We start from the raw sequence: 18,952 nt of genomic DNA on the forward strand, positions 1-18,952 counted from the left end.
CTAACGGAAATCATCACCCATCGTTTTCTGGAATATTAGCAATTAATTGTGCTATTCGATTTTTTTTTTCAAGGAATGCCCATTTTTGAAAGTCTAAAAATGGGCACTATTTATTTATTGATTTATAAATGTGATGTTTGCCAAGCAGAAAATATAAGCTTTAATGGTCAATAACACACCATCATTGGATTTAACAGATACAAAAAATATATACTGACAAATATATTAATAGTCACACCAGCTCTATACATTCTTTTCAATAGAAAATTTCTATTCTAATTCTATTTCTAATAAACTGCTGGAGAGACTGGTTATGGTAGCTACTGTATGTAGAACTCACATCATGAAAAGAATAAACAGTCATCTGTAGAATCACATTTAATTTATTTGGGCAAACACAGGCATTAACTGTCTGAACACAGATATTCCTTAGTCATCTGTACAACAAGAAGGTTTATTAGGTGAGACTGTCCGGGCGGCACTTTACTCCTCCTCAGCCTCTCTCCAAGGTTTGGGCATGACCTTTCCGACTGGTGACAGATTCCAGGTGATGCCAGTCTGAGTCACCACCTGCACAAACACGAAGAATCAGTATGTCTGTAATGTAGCTGTTAGGAGACAGTAAATATGCTTAGATCGCCCTCTAGAGGTTATAATGTAACGGCTGACATTCAGGGAGTATAACATATTTGGTTAATAATGTAAGGTGTCATCTGTTGCAACAAAATTAGGAATTTAAATATATATCCAACAATCACGTTATGTTTTTATCAAGGTACAAGGGAGGCCACGTGGAAAATCTGCAGTTTGCTGTAAAGGGGAAAATAGGCTCTCTATTTGGAAAAATGGAGCCAGTAATCACTTTACATTTTATAGTAAGAGACAATGGCAATTTTCTCTGTGGGTTTTCAATATCATGAGGATTACGTGTTAATAAATTTACTGTGCCTGTTCTGTCCTTGCATTTTAGTATCATACAACTTAGATTTTGTGCATTGCCACTGATCCACCCCATGTCCCAGCTTTGTTTGCTACATGTGTAGCATTCATTTATCCTTGCTTGTTCATGAAATTTAACCTGTACTCGTTTTGCTCTATGCACCAATCTGTGAACAAGCAGTGTTCAGGTCATACTTATAAATAAACATGATGTGGACTGATAGGACAGCACTACTTACATATGCCCACACAGCCGTGGAGAATAGAGCTCCACCGATCATCAGGCCATTGCCGTACTTGGAGTGGAAGTCCTGCCGGACGTTAGATCCATGCCTAACCTGTCGCACGGCCTGACCTGGACGACAACAAAAGCAATGACAGGCATTTATATGCAGCACTATATCTAATGTATTATTTATGACTTCACACATTCAAGCATTTTAAGTTTCCTTTAGGCTACATACACCCAAGTGTTGTATGAAGGGCAATGAAGGCAGTAGTGAAGAACAATGACAGAAACTCACATGGAAAATAAAAGGAGCTGAAATTATGTTGGGTATTCTAATTAGTATTGCCATCCATTTATGTCTCCAGAGTTGGAGTGATTAGTCAATATATCAATTAGTTGATTGACAGAAAAATAATTAGCAATAAAACTAATAATCTTAGACGAAAGAATTTGCGGCTTTACGGTTGTACATAATTCAAAAAAGTATAATTGAGTTTAAAGTAGTTTGTCATTCAAAACCAGGGGGCTGTACTACGGAGCGAGTTCAACATACCAAGGATGTTTTCTTTATCTGGTTGGACTTGACCTAACATTAACCATCCTGGATCCTTAAGTGACCTCGATAACAGCAAATCCTGCTTGGTAGGCTTCAGTCATCAGGCGATGTCACATTGGATCACTACTACAGCATTTTTATTTTTAAATTTCCTAAACTTAACAATTACTCATCCAGAGATTAATGGATATCGAAAATCATCAAAAGTTGCACCCCTATTTGTCTCCAATTGTTGTCTCATATTCCAGCTTTTCAACCACTGGCAACAACAGAATGTATAAACAAGAGGATGGATGATGATAATAATCCTCACATTGCTTTTCCGAAAGAGAAACATGTCAGGGAAACTGTCCTATGTTGATCATATGAGGTACTTAAAATTATGAATGGTGGCACCCAATCTCCAGTCTCAGGAGCAACACGTAGACCGTTTACCGTTGCTAATAATTAATACAGATCTCCACAAGAAGTAATCCATATTACAAACGCGTTAACTCATCATTGACCGAAGTTGTACAGGGTCAGTGTGTCGAACGGTGACTTCTCCAAGAAAACAAATAACCTATGAAGACCAGGTCAAACTTAATGTCTAACTTGACTAAGAAATTATTTGAGTCATTTAACTGCACAGGTAAGTTTGTTAAGACATAACAAATTCTGTGGGGAGATGCTAGTAAGCAAGTTAGCAGTGGTTAGCACAGTGGTTAGCACTCCGACCGCGGTCACCGACCAAACAGAGGCCGGCCAAAGGTGCAGTCGATTGATATTAATATGCCACCTGCCTTAATCACACCCGCCATATATTTAAACGAAAACCGAGTTAGATTACCGGTAACGTTGACTGCAGCTTTGGCAAACCGGTACATGTTGTTTCGCCTGGTGACTTCAGCCTCAGATACCCTTGAAGAACGGAAGTGTAATATGGCAGCCGCACGTACGCACGGCGGATGTGACGATAGTCTGAGCATGCGTAGACACAAAAAAAGAAAAAAAAGTGCATAAAGCTGAGCGACATAAACACACTTAGTAAAATAAAAGACACACACAAATTAAAATCCATTTGTGTTTAATACGCAATAATTTACTGTACTACTAAACAACAACCGTGGTACTTTAGCATATTGTAATAAATAAAATGTGAACATACATTGAAAAATCCTATCGTGTCAGGATGGCCGAGTGGTCTAAGGCGCCAGACTCAAGGATTATCTCCTTCCGGTGAAACGGGTCTTCTGGTCTCCGAATGGAGGCGTGGGTTCAAATCCCACTTCTGACATAACTTTTTTAAATTCAATTTCAGTACTTCACTGAATACTAGTACGCGGTCGAGCTATTTCTTCAACAAATGTCATCGCTGAACTAATGACTGTATCTACGAGCTTTAGTTTCAGTAATTGCAATTTAGATGTCTGATGGTTTTTTTTGCATACCATTGTGTACTTTTCAAATTGTATAAACTTTCTTTCATTTTTAAATATTACATAGATGGTGTAGTTCCATTTTCATTTTTAATTTAACAGTAATGAAATTTAACTAAGTACATTTATTTTGATACAAACCCTATTTAGGTGCAGATGTCATGTACCTTACTTCAGCATATGTTCTTTCTTAATATGTCCTTTTTTGACTACTGTTCCGATGGAAATATTGTATTTTCTACTTTACTGTGCATTGTTTTTGTCATGTAACACTGTAAAACAGTATTTTAATGGAGAATTTTAACAATGTGGTATACCATTAGCATTTATCTTATAGTAGACCCTTTAATACAAAGCAAATTCATTTTAAACATAAAAAATGGTCCAATATTCGTTCATAGTCCAATATTGGACCATTCTTTTGGACAATATTCTGTTTGAAAAGAATATTGTGTTAATTGAGTCAGTCCTTTTTGCACCAGTATTATTTTCCAAATGTTCTTAGTCACAACAATGTTATTCAAATCATATTTAAAGATACTGAGTTAAACAGACTGGCTGGTCCTCATTTTGTGGTTTTCTTTATTAAATCAAAAATATCAGTCAGGATTATAACAGTCAGACAGTGTTGTGATATTAAGTCTACGTATGTACATCATGCATACTGAAATAGTTCCCTCATTGAATCTGAAGATCATTTAACACCACATTTTTCTACAGTCAGAAAAATGCTAGCTCCTTCCAAGGATCAAAAATTAACAAGTCTACGCTGCAATACAAATACAGAAAAAAAACTCCAGTAAGTTTTTATTGCCTGGAATTTCACCTTGGACTGTAAAATATTCCTGATTATTTTTTTTGTACTTTGAAATTTTTCTACACCTCTGCAGCATGAGTTGAACTACATTTCACATTAAAACATTACTTAAAGTGAATGTTTTTTACTGTGACAAAAATCATTGCACATTACTTTCTTTTTGCCACCTACAGTCAAAAATCCAAGAGGAATTTAATTCTTAATTCATAAACAGCAGCAAATCCTTGTAATCGAGAAGCTGAAACCAGAGAATGGTCACTGTGTTTACTTCATTAATGACTGAAATTGTTCATTACTTCTAGAAAACTGGTTTATATTACTAGACTGTCAATTGGCCAAGAAACTGGATTTGACGACCTGGATTGTCACTATGAGAATTACAAATCTGTGAACTCGCAGACCAAAATCTCAACAGAAGGGTTGTCAACAGCTGCCAGCAGGGGATCAAATCTTTTAAATGTTGCTTAAATGTGCCGGACAGTTCAGATCAGCAGATACATTTGAAGTGTTGGAATGTTACAAACATCTAAACGATATCTTCCACTTTTATTGTGACGAGGAGCTAGCAAAATTAAAATAAACAACAGGCCAAGTCATCGCTTACACAGTAGTAATAAAGGCTTTAAGTCAGAATCTGATACACCTGGCAGTTTGGTCAAAAATTAGGGGCAGTTTATTGAGAAATAGTGCTTAAAAAAAAATCCATTTCACAGTGTTTATACGACGACATCTAATTTAGTTCAGCCCGTCAGCTTTTGGTTCGATCTGGTGCATTCGGTCTCCTGTTATTAAAGGTGGTGCAAATTCTGAACTCGTCACATCAATTGTAGAGATTCAGGACTTTCCAAATAAACTTTGATTTTACAAAAACTATTTTAAACCTCTGTCTCAAGAGTCTGTGCAAGACTAAACCAAGACACCAGTCCTCTAATTTCAGGGAAACTTGGGGGTTTGAAATAATTTCTGTAAAACTAAAGCTTGTGCTGGTTCGCCCTGATAAGACTTCTTTTTTTTTTTTGCATGTTTGTCTTCCTGTTCCCGAATCTCTACAACAGAAATGGCAAGTGCAAATTTAGCAAAACCCAATAGTCAAAATAGCAACAACTATGAGAATGAACCTATAACATATGCATTTTCCATTTAAATGTCACCTTGAGGTGAAATGAACAAACCTCATCTCTTTCTTCAAATTTACATCCAAATTCAACTGGCAGAACATTTAACCATCAGCAGTTTCATGAAATGTTGGAAATGGGTCCATGTTTTCTTTTACAGTAACTTATCTGAGCTCTGACGGTGCTGATCTTCTCTACATCAGAATGCAGTATACTTCATTGTTAATGCCATCAAACCTTCAGATAACATACATGGAGATGAATGGAATTCAGCCACCGTATAAAATCCTGGACTGTGAGGAACCAAACATACTAGAATGCATAAAGAAGATGTAAGGGTTCTCTCTGAATGGCCCCAACAGGAAGCAACCAGCATCAAATTACAAACACATATTAAGGCATCTATCATCTGTGCCTCTTGGTCACTTTTTATTTTCTTAGTCCGTCTTCTTGTCTTTTCCCTCCTCGTCATCTGTGTACTCTGTGGGCTCCTCTCCTGGTTTCAGAAGCTTGCCGACATAGTCGTACTTAACTGTAACAGTGGGGGGAAAAAAGAGGGGAAAAAAGCAAATCATTTGCAGCCAGAGTCATGAAGTTAAATATGTAAACTGGCTGTTAACAAACATTTAGATTCAATTTGAAAAAATGTAATCATTAACACTGAAAGTAGAAGTAATTTGAAAATGTATGAAAACAGGACTGGGTTTGTAAAATAAGAGACAACATTTGATTACAACTTCTCTTAACCAAACTGCAGCAGCAAATTTCTCTCTGTAGGTCACAGGCAGCAGGAATAAGGGGTAATCAAATTCATTCAATTCATAATAATAAAGTTTATTTATATAGCACTTATCAAAATATGGAAGTATGAAGTGCTTTACAAGGCAGACATAAGAGGAAAAAAAAGATATTGTGATATTTTTGGCCACATTAATTGTGTTCTCACAGGTGAACTGAGCCTCCCACTCAGAGAGGCTCTCCGTCTGCATGGCGTTCAGGTCGGACAGGTCATCGTGTTCATCCTTCAAGGCGTCTTTCTCCAGGCAGAATGTAGCCAGACCTCTGGATGCATCTCTGCCTGCAAACACTCCATATGGTCCCTCTGCAAGACACGCAAGACAAAGTCCACGCCTGTTTGAGCAACATTTGCTTTAAACTATAGTGCCCAGCTTTTTCAGAAAGTTACTTAGAAAAAGGTTAAGGAAACAACATACTTGGGTCAAAATTTTAAAGTCATATTTAGTAGAAACAAATGGCCTGAGAGCCACAGACAGGGGAGGGAAGAACTTTTGAGAGATTTTACAAATGTCAACAATCACCATGAAAAACCTTGATAGGTAAGTATCAACGGTTCCAGAATATAATTATAACAGAATAGAACAAAAGAATAAACTGTTTAATACAGAATATGAATATAACTTTTGATGACCACACAAATCTTTGTTATAACACACCAAACACAATAGTTAAGGGTGACTATTGAAAGAATGTCATTTGTTTTATTATAATTATTATTATTAGATTCAAATCATTTTATTCAGGGTTCTGGAATGGCTTCTGGTGATAAGACAACGTGTATAATAAGGACATTTGGCTTATGAAAAACAAAACAAAAGAAGGAATCACTATGGAATTTTTATATCTGTACCCAAATGTAATTATACAATTCACCTTTGATTCGTTCAAACAATAGCCACCACTACAAGTTGCAAGCTCAACAACCAGCAGCAGCCACAAGTCTCCTTGAGAAAGACTCCGATCCTGCTGTCCGTGGTCAAACTTTAAACTAAATTCCTGAAATGAGGCACTGATGCAGCACTTCAGTGGGAGTACAGTACATGACTGTGAGCTATCATGTTGGTCAGAGGTTACACATAACAGAGGTTACAATCTGAGATAAGACAAAAACAGGGAGGTCTAACTCTGTGCCGGTTTCCAGCAAACAGAAAAGTCTCAATAAAGCATGACAGAGAGGCCTCATGTTTCAGAGAACGGCTGACATTGGAAATATTGCAACACACTCCTTACTAATTAACTATTGGCAGTTCATGGTCGCAGTGTACGATTTCAACTATACTGTTTGTATCAATCGCTTTTGTCACAGAGTAAAATGAAAATCAAAAGACGGTTATAACGGTTGTTATAATTGAACGATTGTCAGAAGACATAGAAATACTAATCTAGCATGTGTAGAACATAGACTATAAATACAGATGAACCAGCTGTTCCCATGTCCTCCAACTGTACAAAAATGAAGCCAAAATATCCCCAAAAAAACGTGGTGATATATAATTTTGAGCCTGTCTCCACAGTGGCAAACATGAATTTGAGCAGTTGTACCGAGGTTCTGCCCAAACACTTGCCTGACCAGTATTGAGACAATCATGAAGTTTCCTCCAGTTCTCATAAAATCGAATAACTATTTAAAACCAAACTTTTCAGAAACATTAAGACTATGGAACATACAAAAGTACCATAAGAACTACCTACTATGACTTTTAAATTTGTTCTTGATGTGTTCTTTGACTTTTAAATTTGACTAATGTCCCACCTGTTAACATGGAGGGGGCGGGGTTTATGAAACATACTGCAGCAAGCCACCAGGGGGCGATCGAGATGATTGGGCTTCACTTTTGGGAACTGTTGTCCGTCTTTATGTACAATCATTGATGTAGAACGAATGACATCGCGATATTTTACATGGTTAGGTACAATTAACATGTTCCTGTCCTTGGAACATGACCACAACCATAGCTTACATGGCTATGGCCACGTTATCATCATCGTTATTATTATTTTAATTTTATTTTTATACTATGGAATAACTCATCTCCGTGCATAGACGATCTCTGGTTTCAAGGCTACAACAGTTCATCTGTTGTCAAATGCGATCTCGGCTACCAAAGTGAAGTGGGTGTGGCGTCCGCGTCCAAATACAAAAAGTTAACGTCAACAAACAACAAGCGACTGCGTGTATAATTGGTGATAAATCGATGGTGATTTGCAAACATTCAATGTTATTTCACATTAAAACTAACGGCCAACTCGCGCTAGCCGTCGCTGATGGCGTTGCGTAGATAGCGCGCGAGACAGAGAGAGAGAGAGAGAGAGAGAGAGAGAGGGGGGTGACGAAACAGCTGGTTACATCTTTCTCACCTGGCCCGTAAAACTTCTTGCCCCTCGTCACGTCGAACACTTTCCCGCACACGGCCATGAGGATCCTGGGCTCCTGCAGTCCGTCGTAGGGCTTCAACTCTGCCAGGGTGAAATCCCTCTTTTTCAGCTTCGGGAGCGGCGTCTCCACCTCGCCGACTTCCGGCGGTCGGTCCCCGCGGAAGATCTTGTACAGCAGGAACAGGCAGAGGCTGAGCAGGGTCAGGTTGAGCGGGGACGTGAAGATCTCCTGAAAAATGCCTCCAGAAGTCAGCTCGCTTGCCTCGGATTCAGCCATGTTGGCTCCTCTGTGCCTCTCGGAGTCTGAACGGCGTGAGAGGGCGAGAGGGGGGACTGGCGGATCTCACGGACCCCGGACCAATCCCTGCTGCCGCCTCGGGGCCAACGGTTAACCCTTTCGACCAACGAGGCTCATCGAACTGCGTGATAGCATACTGGAATACTCATTATAATGTGGATAATGATATACATCTAACTATACTTTATTATTCAGGGATGCACTTGCACACGTTTATTAATCTATTCATTTTTAGGGTCCAGTGATCACTTGTTTGCTCAATAAGTGTAAAAAAAAATGTATTATTCATTTTCTTTTGATCGACTGATTGTGAGTTTATTAGGTGCACGGTCCTACAGTTAAAACTAATGCAGTTAAGTACAAATGTCAATACAACGTTCAATGGGTCAGGCAGTTCAACTTACATTGTATATATTATAATATATTATTTCTATTTTTCATATTTCCTCGTCTTTATATTGCATCCATTCTTACTTATTATTTTTTCTTTGTTTTGTTTTTTACTGATGTTTCTTCTGTTTTAAATATCTTCTTTGCTGCCGTAACATGGGAAATTTCCCTGTTGTGGGACTAATAAAGGATTATCTTATCTTTCTTCTCTCCTCAGTTTCTCCTTTTTGTCATTCCTCAAAAAATCTTCTCTTCTCATTCCTCTGTTTCTTCCGCCTCTTTATTGTCTACTTCCTTTCCTTCTTTTTAATTTTTTTTCTCCCCCTTTTTGCGTACTTTTAGTAAGCACCAGTAAAGATAGACAGCACACACTTAGCACACAGTATTTTCTATTGTAAGCAAACAATCCATTTGACTTGTCTTGTTGAACCACTCCTCCTCCATCTTTCTTCTGCCTCAGGTCTCCTCCTTTGCTGGCAACTCACACCAGATGATCATTTACAGCAGCATTCCCCAAATAGTTTCCCCAAGAGCCAAATTAGGTCAAGCATGCCAAGACAAGGGAAAACACATCCAGGTTTTTTTTTTTTTTATCACACCAATAAAAGTTGTTTAATGTGCAGATTTTGTTGCTGCTATTATTGTTAAGACTATTATGGCTCTTATTATTAGTGGTAGTTGTAATAATTTTAGGCCCCGGATTCTCAAAGCCTGTGTTGAGGGTCATACTAGAAAAAAATGTCATCTTCCTTTTCGAGCAAGCGCCAAGCTAAATGCTAGTTTCAGACCCACAGTTGCCATTTTCACGTCCATTGCTCACATTGTTTAAATGGCAAATGCACAAGCACACATTTGAGCGCTCATGAGCATGTTGGTTTGTAAATAAGTTGTGGTCAGGTGCCGTAAAAATATCTCGAGGTGGTACAAAGGACTTGCCCTTTTGACCTTTTGCTCAGCACAAGCAGATCTTTGTTTCTTCTTCCGAGAAGTGATCCCTCCTACTGCCTAGCAAATCTGCCATTTCTGCAGCCATCCGCCATGGCAGAGGCGCACCTGGGCTTTAAAGGAAACGAGAGATGGCACTTATTGCAAATTACACCCAAAACACACAATAAGCAATCTTCTAACATTTGATCCACTGAACAATTACCTAAGAAAATTGTCAGAAATTTATAATGAGAATAAATGTTGGTTGCAGCGTTTATACTAAGCTACCAGTACGATGGACCTAACACTACTTCCCCCCGGGATTTTGTGTTAATCAATTGATACCTGTGATAAAAACACAACTTTTCGATAAATTTGCTAAAAATAAGCAGTTTCTAAAACCTCTTCAAGTTAGGACCTGCAGCTTTATCAATCAAGTGAAGTGAGGCCCATTGGCGGTTGCCAGGTTTGTCCGGTTAGCTAAGCACTGTTGCCACACTGTAACATCCGGTGATTGTGTCATGCAATTCAGAGACTTCCTTCTCGCGGAAACCGCCTCTCTCGCCTATGTGGTTCCCCCCCCCCAAACACAAAGCTCAGCTGGATGTCACTCTCTCCCCTCAGTCGGTAAACAGTCCTGTGTGTTGCCAGCCTGCCTAGTCCGTTAACTGGACTTGTTTTCAGAGAATGGAGCTCCAGTAAAAACAACAACAACAACAACAACAACAACAACAACAAGCCGCAGACGATGTTTACCGTCTCTGCGTGCAACATTATCTAACTCCCGACTTGCTCGCAATTTCAGCAATTGCACAACAGCGTCGGTTCGGCTAACCGCTAGCTAGCAGCCGCTGTCGGCGCCCAGGCAGCAGCCGGCTTCGCAGCGCCGGGCCGAGATGACGACAGGTCTGTGTGTGACCGTCCTCACCGCGAGACAGGCGTGGTAGCCACGGACACCGGCCCCCGCTTCCAGGTCCCCGTTGTCGGGAGGAGAATCTGTTGAGTCAAGCTAGCGACACGGTGAGTTCCCAGTGTTCTGTGCGTGTGGTGCTGAAGCTAGCTGGGCTAGCTCTCGAACACTCGACCCCAGAGCTGCTGGCGATTTTCACCATGTCACGTTTAAGTAGCTGAACGACTAAAATCTTCAAGTTGTCTAATCAAACGTCCCTTTGTTTTTATCAGTACAGTAGTTTACAGTCTGCAGAGAGTACAGCAACTTAAACAGATGGAACTTTGAGTGAAAAACATCGAGCTACTGTAATAGAACGTGTACTATCAGGTGCTCTGTCTAAAAAGCTGGTGCTTTAAGTCAAATAGAACGAATGCGTTAGATTGTGTTAGTCGTTATCAGGTCGTTATCGGTATCATGTAGTTATTTGTCGAGTGAAGATTCAGTTTACACAACTGTTGATCTGCTCTGCCTAAAGTCACATGTGTGTCAGAAGTATAAAGTATCATTATACATATGTGGAGTGTTTGGATTGCTCTGCAGAAATCCGGCTGTTTAAGACATGACTTTGGAAACTTCTGGGTAGGCATGTGGAGCAGCAGCAAGAAGTTGATTCATTGATTAGCCCGATTGGCAAATTGATTTTCACATTGGACTACTTTGTTTAAGCATTTTCAGCCCCTCAAATATGAAGATGTTTGGGTTTTATTATGTTGTAAATTGAATATCTTTGGATGTTGGACTGTTGTTCGGACAAAACAAGACGTGAAAAAACAAGTTGGGAGTTTGTGAATGGCCATTTTGTCGCTATGAAACATTTTATTGACTAAATAATTAGTCAGTGAATTGAGAAAATAATCAGCAGATTAATTGATAATGATCCTACTCATTAGATTCAGCCCTATTGCCATAGAACATGATTTCGTTTCACTATGTATTTGCTTTACATAACATTAATATCTAATAGCAGTCCTAATTTACAGTTTGGAAAGAGACTAAGTTGTGACTTACAGATTTTACAGTTTGTTAAATCTCAGTGTCAAGTTTACAGTTTCAAAATTTCCATTTTGTACTTATGAAACATTCGACTCGTAAAGTGAAGAGTTACATCTGTTATCTGACGACACTAGGTGATACAGACAGACATAGTAAGTAACAAGATTAGCAAATAATATCAGGTTTAATATTTTAAAATCTCTATGATTCCATCATTTTCTGTTACTAGCTAAATGCAAATCATCACTTCATTATTATTGTCAGTCATCTGTTGTGTGTCCTGTCTCTTCATCACGCAGTACACCCAGCCCAGCAGTTGGCTCGTAAATTTAACTGCCCCCGCCCCTACAGTTTGCTGTGCTGCGGTCTCGTCCTCGCCTTTTCCAAAGTCTGTTAATATGAGCGCAATGCGTGTGGATGCCAAAGTGGTGATGCTAGGAAAGGAGAGTGTGGGGAAGACCAGCCTGGTGGAGAGATATGTTCATCATCGCTTCCTGGTCGGCCCGTATCAGAACGTGAGTGTCAGCTGCTCGGCTTAAATTTCCATGTCTCCCTGTTACTGATTCCCTCCCCCGCCCGCTGCCTAGATGAATGGCATGTTTTAAATGTTTAACCGCGGGGACATTGTAGTAATAGAGCAGTCTGTGATCATTATATAAAGCATAAAAGCCCTGAATAAAAACTCTGGATGCTGTAATATTTTGGTATGTGTCTTTAAACACATGAATATAAGGGAAAACTACTTAAATTGCAGAATTCAGTGTAGGAAAACATTGTGAACACATTTTAAGCAGGTAGCACACATGCCTCAGTGCAACTTCCTCCTATGTCTTCATTATTGCACATTTAGAGTGTGGTCTTGGAAATGTTAGACATAACCCATTCTACAGGGACTCACCAGTTCCATCAGCGAGTGTCTACTGCCTCACCAGCTTCTTCTTTTCCTGACAGACTATTGGTGCTGCTTTTGTTGCCAAAACGATCCAGATGGGAGAGAAAGTGGTTACCCTGGGAATATGGGTGAGTTAGAGGCTACGTCACGAGTCTTTGTACCGAATCAGTGCCAGTGTTGAGCCAAGTGAGATTGAAAAATGTGCCCCATAGCAGCCATAAATCCATTCATATGGGGGCTTTATGCTGTGAAACCTTGATTTTATGCCTTTTTTGCTGATTCGATGCTCTTTGTTGAAAAAACGCATTCTAAATATAATGTGGTGTTGTCTTTTTTTAATAATCTCTCTTGCACATTGGACCCAAATAGCTAGTTCAGTAAATTGATATGTAATAAATACATTTAGAATTTATCATTTGGCATCAAATCACGTCTGTATTCAGCTTGCTAGGCTAGTTAATGTTTAGCAGGAATAGTTTATTTAATAGTTATTTATGTAGTTTAAAAGTCTGAAAATCACCAAAATAAATGTAACTATTCCAGAAAAAAGGCAAAAGTGGGTAAACCATCTGCAGTTATTAATGTTTTCCAATTTTCATTGATGTTTTTTGATGGAATGATAATTTCTCTGGTAGCTATAATGTCAAAGTCTAATTACGGTCTTAACTCAGTTCTAACCACATACCAAGTCAGGCCACTTTGCCTTCGTGAGGCAATATTAATAATATTCCACGGATCTTAAAATATAAATATTCAGCATCACAAATATATATATAGGTCTGCATCTAAAGATGCTTTTTCATTCTCACCGACCAAATTCTTCTTTAAGTTGATAAAAAAAAATGCATTCACATGCATTAGTTGCATTGGTTCAAAGTCAAGTGTATCTGTGAAGAAAACAGCACAAGTCCAACTACTGTTGCATAGCTGTGTCAGAGGTTTTTTAAATAATTAATGATGACAAGGATTTACTTGCACTGGTGAGTCTCTCTTATGTGTTCCATTTTCCCTCATCTTTACCTTGATAAGACTTGGGGGAAAAAATTACGTTTTGTCAGAAAATAAGCCATTATAATTATTTTTTGAATCAGTTTTTGGGGCAGACCATCCTAGAAGCAAACATAATTAGTCTTACAGGAGGCCGGGTTTTCCCATATAATTTTAAAGTGTCTCCATTTAGATCTCAGTCTTTCTTATCTCTGTCCCTGTCTTCTTTCTTCTACTCACCCAGGACACAGCTGGATCAGAGCGTTACGAAGCGATGAGCAGAATCTATTACAGAGGAGCCCGGGCGGCCGTAGTCTGCTATGGTAAATCTACACTTGCTCCTTGTGTCCCCTTCAGGGAGAGTTTTCAGGTGTCACAACTCTGGTGGTCAACAACAACCCAGAACAGCAGCTTGTTTTTCTAATAAGCAACTTTCCACGCTTTGCAACTGGCGTTCACCTCCTTGAAAATTACTCATCTAATTACAGTCGCTATGGAAATGCTACTTGTGTATTGTCCTACAAATTTCTGATGCTGGTATAACATGTTAATATTGAAGACGAGACGGAGCCTGTTTGTCTGCCCCTTCTCCCAAAATCATCTGCTCACTGACTGAAATCATATCTCTGTATCACAAAGTCAATGAAATAATGTTAACACAGTAAAATATGGGAATATAGTTAAAGTAGGATGCAGTTTGAATCACACAGGACGCTTTGTATATCTTCAAGACAGTTTTGCACAAATTCAGTCTTATAAAATAAAAATGATTTTGACATACTGGAAATATTATATACACATGCTAATATTTTATTAAGGTTAAGACATGCTGCTAGACACATTTTCTAGATGGTTCTCAGGCCTCTTGTGTCTTTGTTCCACAATGGGGAACTTTGTCTTTTATATAATAGCTGATGGCATTTCCCACTGGATTACTCACTGCTGTCATATTGTTTAATGTCTTCTTTTGGGTCTGCTGGCCTCTTTTTACCTTCCATATTCTTTCTGAAGATTTTTTTTTATACCTCATCTGCACAAATTGATGATTGTGCCTTTTACTCAAATTTCCTTTGTTCATCTTAATTTTTTCACCATGTCCACTATTCAAAATCTACAGAAGTTGTCACAATTATTTGACTGCATGTTGATTCCAGTTAATTAATACTGCACTCCTTCTCCACTGTGTGTAAGGTTGTGTTCGTATACTGTACTTACCGTAAGGATAGTATAGAATACCTTGAGGAAAACATACAGTGTCAGACTGCTGTTAGCGACGTATTATGAGTGCTTTGTATTTTTTGACTTTAAGATCTGACTGACAGCAGCAGTTTCCAGCGAGCTCGGTTCTGGGTGAAAGAGCTGCAAAACTGTGAGGAGGTAAGACCAGAGCTTTTCATACGTAGACTCGTTTTATGTGTGTCATTAATATTTACAGGACGGCTTCCCTACATCATTAAAATATATTAACATACCAGTTGCTGAAGCAACAGTAAAACATACAGGAGCAGTAAAACTGTATGACTGAGATGATTATTTGTTTAGCTGTATGTTTATAGTTGTTTGTAGGTCTGAACTGCTGGCTGAACAGACAATGCATTCATTCATAGTCAGTCGTGAACTACTTGACCTTGAAATGTTAACATAAAAAGTCGAAGACGCTATTTGAATGTGTGCACTGTCTACATATACATGTCGCTCAGCAACGTTGTTTTTGTTTTTCTATGTTGTGTACTCCAGCACTGTAAGATCTACCTGTGTGGCACTAAGAGCGATCTGATTGAAGGAGATCGGAGTTTGCGCCAAATCGACTACCACGATGTTCAGGACTTTGCTGAAGGTAACAAACAAAGTCTCTGCTAACTTTGCCTCACTGTTATAAACCTGCCGTCTTTACTGCTCACTTTACCATTCTATTTATATATGGAACAGTGGATTTCTTTTCTTCCACACCAAAGGGACAGTATCTGATGAAAGCAGTAAATATGTTCCTCTTCTCAGTCTTTTTCATGAACATGTTTGCATGTGAAACAACTTTAATAAAGTAGGTCAAGGCTTTACACAGACCAAATAATGAGTTTTTTTTCCAACAGAAATGTTGCTGCGTCAAAGATTAATCTTTTAACCCTTTTAACCAGGGTCTATATTTACATGGACAAATATGAAATTGTGTGCTGTTAACATGGCGAATGGTTATTATTAAATCTATTATCTTTATCAGCCTCTTTGTGTAATCTGGAGGAACTGGTAAAGTGAACCTCAGCCTGACTGATATCTAACCTTAATGTCTTTGTTGCTCACACAGAGATTGGCGCACAACATTTTGAGACCTCCAGTAAAACAGGAAATAATGTGGGTGAGTAACAACGTCCGTCATACGCAGACCATATTTAACACAGGTAGTTAGCTACCATCACAGCTGTATTTATTCATGGTCTGTCCATTGGGGAAGTGGACAGAATTGTAATAGATATGTTCTGAAGGGAAAACATTGTTTGATACCAGCCTTATATGCGAAAAGTCAAAGTGAAAGTCAAGAGCAGTCCGTAATCAGTACAACTTTTCCCTCCTTAGCAATCTTACAGGCCAGGTAATATTTCTGAAACACAGCACAAATCAGAAAACACCACAAAATACAACAAAAGATGTTTTTACTTTGTGATTCCTCAATCCAAATCTTAATTAAAACAAAAACTTTCCAGCATGTAGGTTGCTACCTCGGAGGTTGTTGTCATTTTCTATCAGAAATTTATTTTCTCAATGAATCAATCATGCAGCCTATAAAATGTAAGAAAGTAGTTTAAGTAAAATTCATCACAGATTAATCTTTGGAGCTTAGTGTCTCCTTGCTGAAACATACAACATTAGGTTGTATAACTTGTGATAATGTTGGCTAAAAGTTTGTTGCCTGTTACCTACATTGATCTTGTGCATGTGATATTGAATTTGTAGCTAGCTTAATGGATGCAGATTTTGGAGGCTTTCTCACCAAACCAGCTGGAAAGAGCAGTTGTGTTGATATCGCGCACAGCACAGGTTAACTGTCAACAAGGCATTAGGAATGTGGGTGGATCAGGTCATGATGTGTGAACAAACTGATGGAAACTGACATGCCTCATTCTTCCTCTGCTTGCCAGATGACATATTCCAGAAAGTTGCAGAGGATTACAACAGTACTGCCTTCCAGTATATGACCGGTGAGTGTTTTATCCACAAATGCTGTCTTTGTTTGAATCCATTAAAGGATATTGACCGTTTTTGTTAAAGGGGGTATAGAGTTGTTTTTTGAGACTGCAGAGATGCTGTACAAAGACTGTAAGAAATCTGAACTAAACCAAGACATAGGTGGAGATGATTGATACGTCATTTCTGGCCACATGATATGACCAAACCTAGTTCAGATCACGGACCTTATAGTATTATTTGAACATTTTAGATAATAATAAAATGTGTTTATAAACAATGACTTTGTGAGTGTGCAGGTTCTCTCCAACCTACCTCCTGAAACTGAATACAAAGCTGCTGAATATGAAATCTAAAAAAGAAATGTCTTTCTCTGTTTAAGCAGAAGAAACCGGCATTGACTTGGGCCAGAAGAAAGACTCATATTTCTACACCTGTTGTCATAACAACTGATGCTGAGGAACATGAAGGGAACCAGAAGTGGTCACCTTCCCTCAGCTGGAGTCAAACCTGGGTGGGTGTCCGATATCTCCGCTTTGGAGCTGGTATCCAAATCACAGAAGAAGAACTAATCAAACAGTTCTGTTTATACCTTGTTAGATGTTTATTTCTTTTGTGCCATAAAGAACAAAAGGCTGCAAGGCTAAGGAGCTGGATCTGCTACGGCTGCAACTGTTACTGGGTGGAGAGGGATTTTAAAAACCAACACTTCCACTTTTTTGCCCAGTCATGTCCTGTTTTTTATCCCAAATCTACTGGTCACTGTAGCTCTGAGCTTGACCATATCATTGGGATAAACCCGGCTCTGTGGTGACCTGTTGCAGTGAGGAATTTAAAAAACTGTGCTGCCTGAAAGGAAGGATCCTATTGAACCCTGACTGGCAGAGAAAACACTATTGATGCTGTTTGTGGTTGTAGCAAGTACAGTGCTACAGGATGGTGAATGGTTTGTTTACAGCAGTTAATTTTTTGTTTACATTCAACTGTGATTAAGCTAGTTGTGGAAACCCCATCTGTTGGGCCTGCACACCTTCGATGACGCCTACACGAATGGAGTGAAGCCGAGGAAAGACTGATGTTCTCAGCCATACTTCCTCGAAACGAACCTTTTGCGAATCTGGTATAACATATGAATGAAAAGATACCAGTGATCTTTATAAAGGCCTTGATATGCATAGTAGAAATGACAGGACCATGCATGTGTCTGACATTAACTTTCTAGAGCTTTAGCTCATCAGCGTTTACCATTACCACCACTTTTGCCATGTTGACAGCCATGGATGTCTTAAGAGAGCTAATGCGACGCAACCATTGAGCCTTCCTGCTAATTTTCACCCGTGTGATACTGCAACGACAACAAAAAATCTCCCCAGCAATTTCGACCATCATTAGAGACGTCTGTCAAACTGTCGACAGGAAACAACAAACAAGCTCAGTTCAAACAAGGTGACAATGATTTTTTTAAAGCCATGACTGTTTAATATTTGTGAAACATTGAAGCTGTTCTTGTTTGTGTGATGCCCACCCAAAGTTAAGTCTAAGATCACTAACACCCAGCAGTGGGCCCACACTGGCAAATCTGGAAGACTTGACCAGGCGCTAACCTGGAGTCCAGTTCTTATGATACATCCATGCTGACAGTATCTACAAAATGCATTCTTTGGCAAATCTGAAGGGCAGTTTTCTACATTTAAACTCTAAATTTCTCTATTTTGGAAACATTTAATTTCTAGCAGGGGAATGTTCCTTCAAAGAAGAACTCCACTTCTACAGAAAAGGTGATGATCAAAGTTCCCCTCGGCTGTGATCTGAAACTGCAGAGTTAATCAACACAGGAAAAAACCCGGTTGGTGAATGTTGTAATATTGTATAAACCGTCATCTCTCGATGTTCTCAGAACATCTTTTAAGTTTTGCTGCCCCATGTAGGAAAATAAACGGACGCCATCTCAGTTTCCCTAATGTTGCTGCCTTGATGTGTTTGTGTTCTGTGTTGATATTTTGATGCACAATATTTTTATTGACTTAAGAGACTGGTGTAAAATATAAATTTGCTCTGTGAAATTAAAAGACTACTGAAAGAATG

General features: G+C 38.9%; 3 protein-coding genes and 1 non-coding gene across 6 annotated transcripts; 2 read left to right on the top strand and 2 right to left on the bottom strand.

The window, feature by feature from the left end:
- Window positions 1-367: 367 nt before the first annotated feature.
- Window positions 368-2,684, bottom strand: LOC118300359 (cytochrome c oxidase subunit 7B, mitochondrial). Its single transcript, XM_035624678.2, has 3 exons — window positions 2,554-2,684; window positions 1,179-1,294; window positions 368-570 (listed from the first exon to the last, which is right to left on the bottom strand). Exons 1-3 carry the CDS (start codon window positions 2,588-2,590, stop codon window positions 484-486), a joined length of 240 nt encoding a protein of 79 aa, XP_035480571.1. The 5' UTR covers window positions 2,591-2,684; the 3' UTR covers window positions 368-483.
- Window positions 2,685-2,889: 205 nt separating this feature from the next.
- trnal-caa lies at window positions 2,890-3,000 on the top strand. The gene is made up of 2 exons: window positions 2,890-2,927; window positions 2,955-3,000. It is a non-coding gene; the product is annotated as a tRNA-Leu (tRNA).
- A 706-nt stretch (window positions 3,001-3,706) lies between these two features.
- pgrmc1 (progesterone receptor membrane component 1) lies at window positions 3,707-8,615 on the bottom strand. Its single transcript, XM_035624676.2, has 3 exons — window positions 8,231-8,615; window positions 6,021-6,176; window positions 3,707-5,606 (listed from the first exon to the last, which is right to left on the bottom strand). Exons 1-3 carry the CDS (start codon window positions 8,523-8,525, stop codon window positions 5,512-5,514), a joined length of 546 nt encoding a protein of 181 aa, XP_035480569.1. The 5' UTR covers window positions 8,526-8,615; the 3' UTR covers window positions 3,707-5,511.
- Window positions 8,616-10,451: 1,836 nt separating this feature from the next.
- Window positions 10,452-18,950, top strand: rab24 (RAB24, member RAS oncogene family). Of its 3 annotated transcripts, none has more exons than XM_035624673.2 (9): window positions 10,452-10,883; window positions 12,108-12,323; window positions 12,760-12,828; window positions 13,932-14,010; window positions 14,997-15,064; window positions 15,425-15,524; window positions 15,990-16,040; window positions 16,822-16,881; window positions 17,250-18,950. In XM_035624673.2, exons 2-9 carry the CDS (start codon window positions 12,207-12,209, stop codon window positions 17,318-17,320), a joined length of 615 nt encoding a protein of 204 aa, XP_035480566.1. In that variant the 5' UTR covers window positions 10,452-10,883; window positions 12,108-12,206; the 3' UTR covers window positions 17,321-18,950. The 3 variants fall into 3 exon arrangements, with proteins under 3 accessions (XP_035480566.1, XP_035480568.1, XP_035480567.1); XM_035624675.2 differs by having other exon boundaries at window positions 17,253-18,950; XM_035624674.2 differs by having other exon boundaries at window positions 12,160-12,323.
- The last annotated feature ends 2 nt before the right edge of the window (window positions 18,951-18,952 follow it).

The sequence above is a fragment of the Scophthalmus maximus genome, chromosome 2 (assembly GCF_022379125.1).
Source record: "Scophthalmus maximus strain ysfricsl-2021 chromosome 2, ASM2237912v1, whole genome shotgun sequence".
Lineage (NCBI taxonomy): Eukaryota > Metazoa > Chordata > Actinopteri > Pleuronectiformes > Scophthalmidae > Scophthalmus > Scophthalmus maximus.

Excerpts from the sequence above, each read along its gene's own strand:
- LOC118300359 (XM_035624678.2), bottom strand. The coding sequence starts at position 2,590 with ATGTACCGGTTTGCCAAAGCTGCAGTCAACGTTACCG. Across the intron at positions 1,295-2,553 it reads AGCTGCAGTCAACGTTACCG|GTCAGGCCGTGCGACAGGTT; the intron begins GTAATCTAACTC and ends GTTGTCGTCCAG. Across the intron at positions 571-1,178 it reads CCACGGCTGTGTGGGCATAT|GTGGTGACTCAGACTGGCAT; the intron begins GTAAGTAGTGCT and ends GTGTTTGTGCAG.
- pgrmc1 (XM_035624676.2), bottom strand. The coding sequence starts at position 8,525 with ATGGCTGAATCCGAGGCAAGCGAGCTGACTTCTGGAGGCATTTTTCAG. Across the intron at positions 6,177-8,230 it reads CAAGAAGTTTTACGGGCCAG|AGGGACCATATGGAGTGTTT; the intron begins GTGAGAAAGATG and ends CGTGTCTTGCAG. Across the intron at positions 5,607-6,020 it reads GTGGGAGGCTCAGTTCACCT|TTAAGTACGACTATGTCGGC; the intron begins GTGAGAACACAA and ends CCACTGTTACAG.
- rab24 (XM_035624673.2), top strand. The coding sequence starts at position 12,207 with ATGAGCGCAATGCGTGTGGATGCCAAAGTGGTGATGCTAGGAAAGGAG. Across the intron at positions 12,324-12,759 it reads TGGTCGGCCCGTATCAGAAC|ACTATTGGTGCTGCTTTTGT; the intron begins GTGAGTGTCAGC and ends TTTTCCTGACAG. Across the intron at positions 16,041-16,821 it reads TAAAACAGGAAATAATGTGG|ATGACATATTCCAGAAAGTT; the intron begins GTGAGTAACAAC and ends TCTGCTTGCCAG.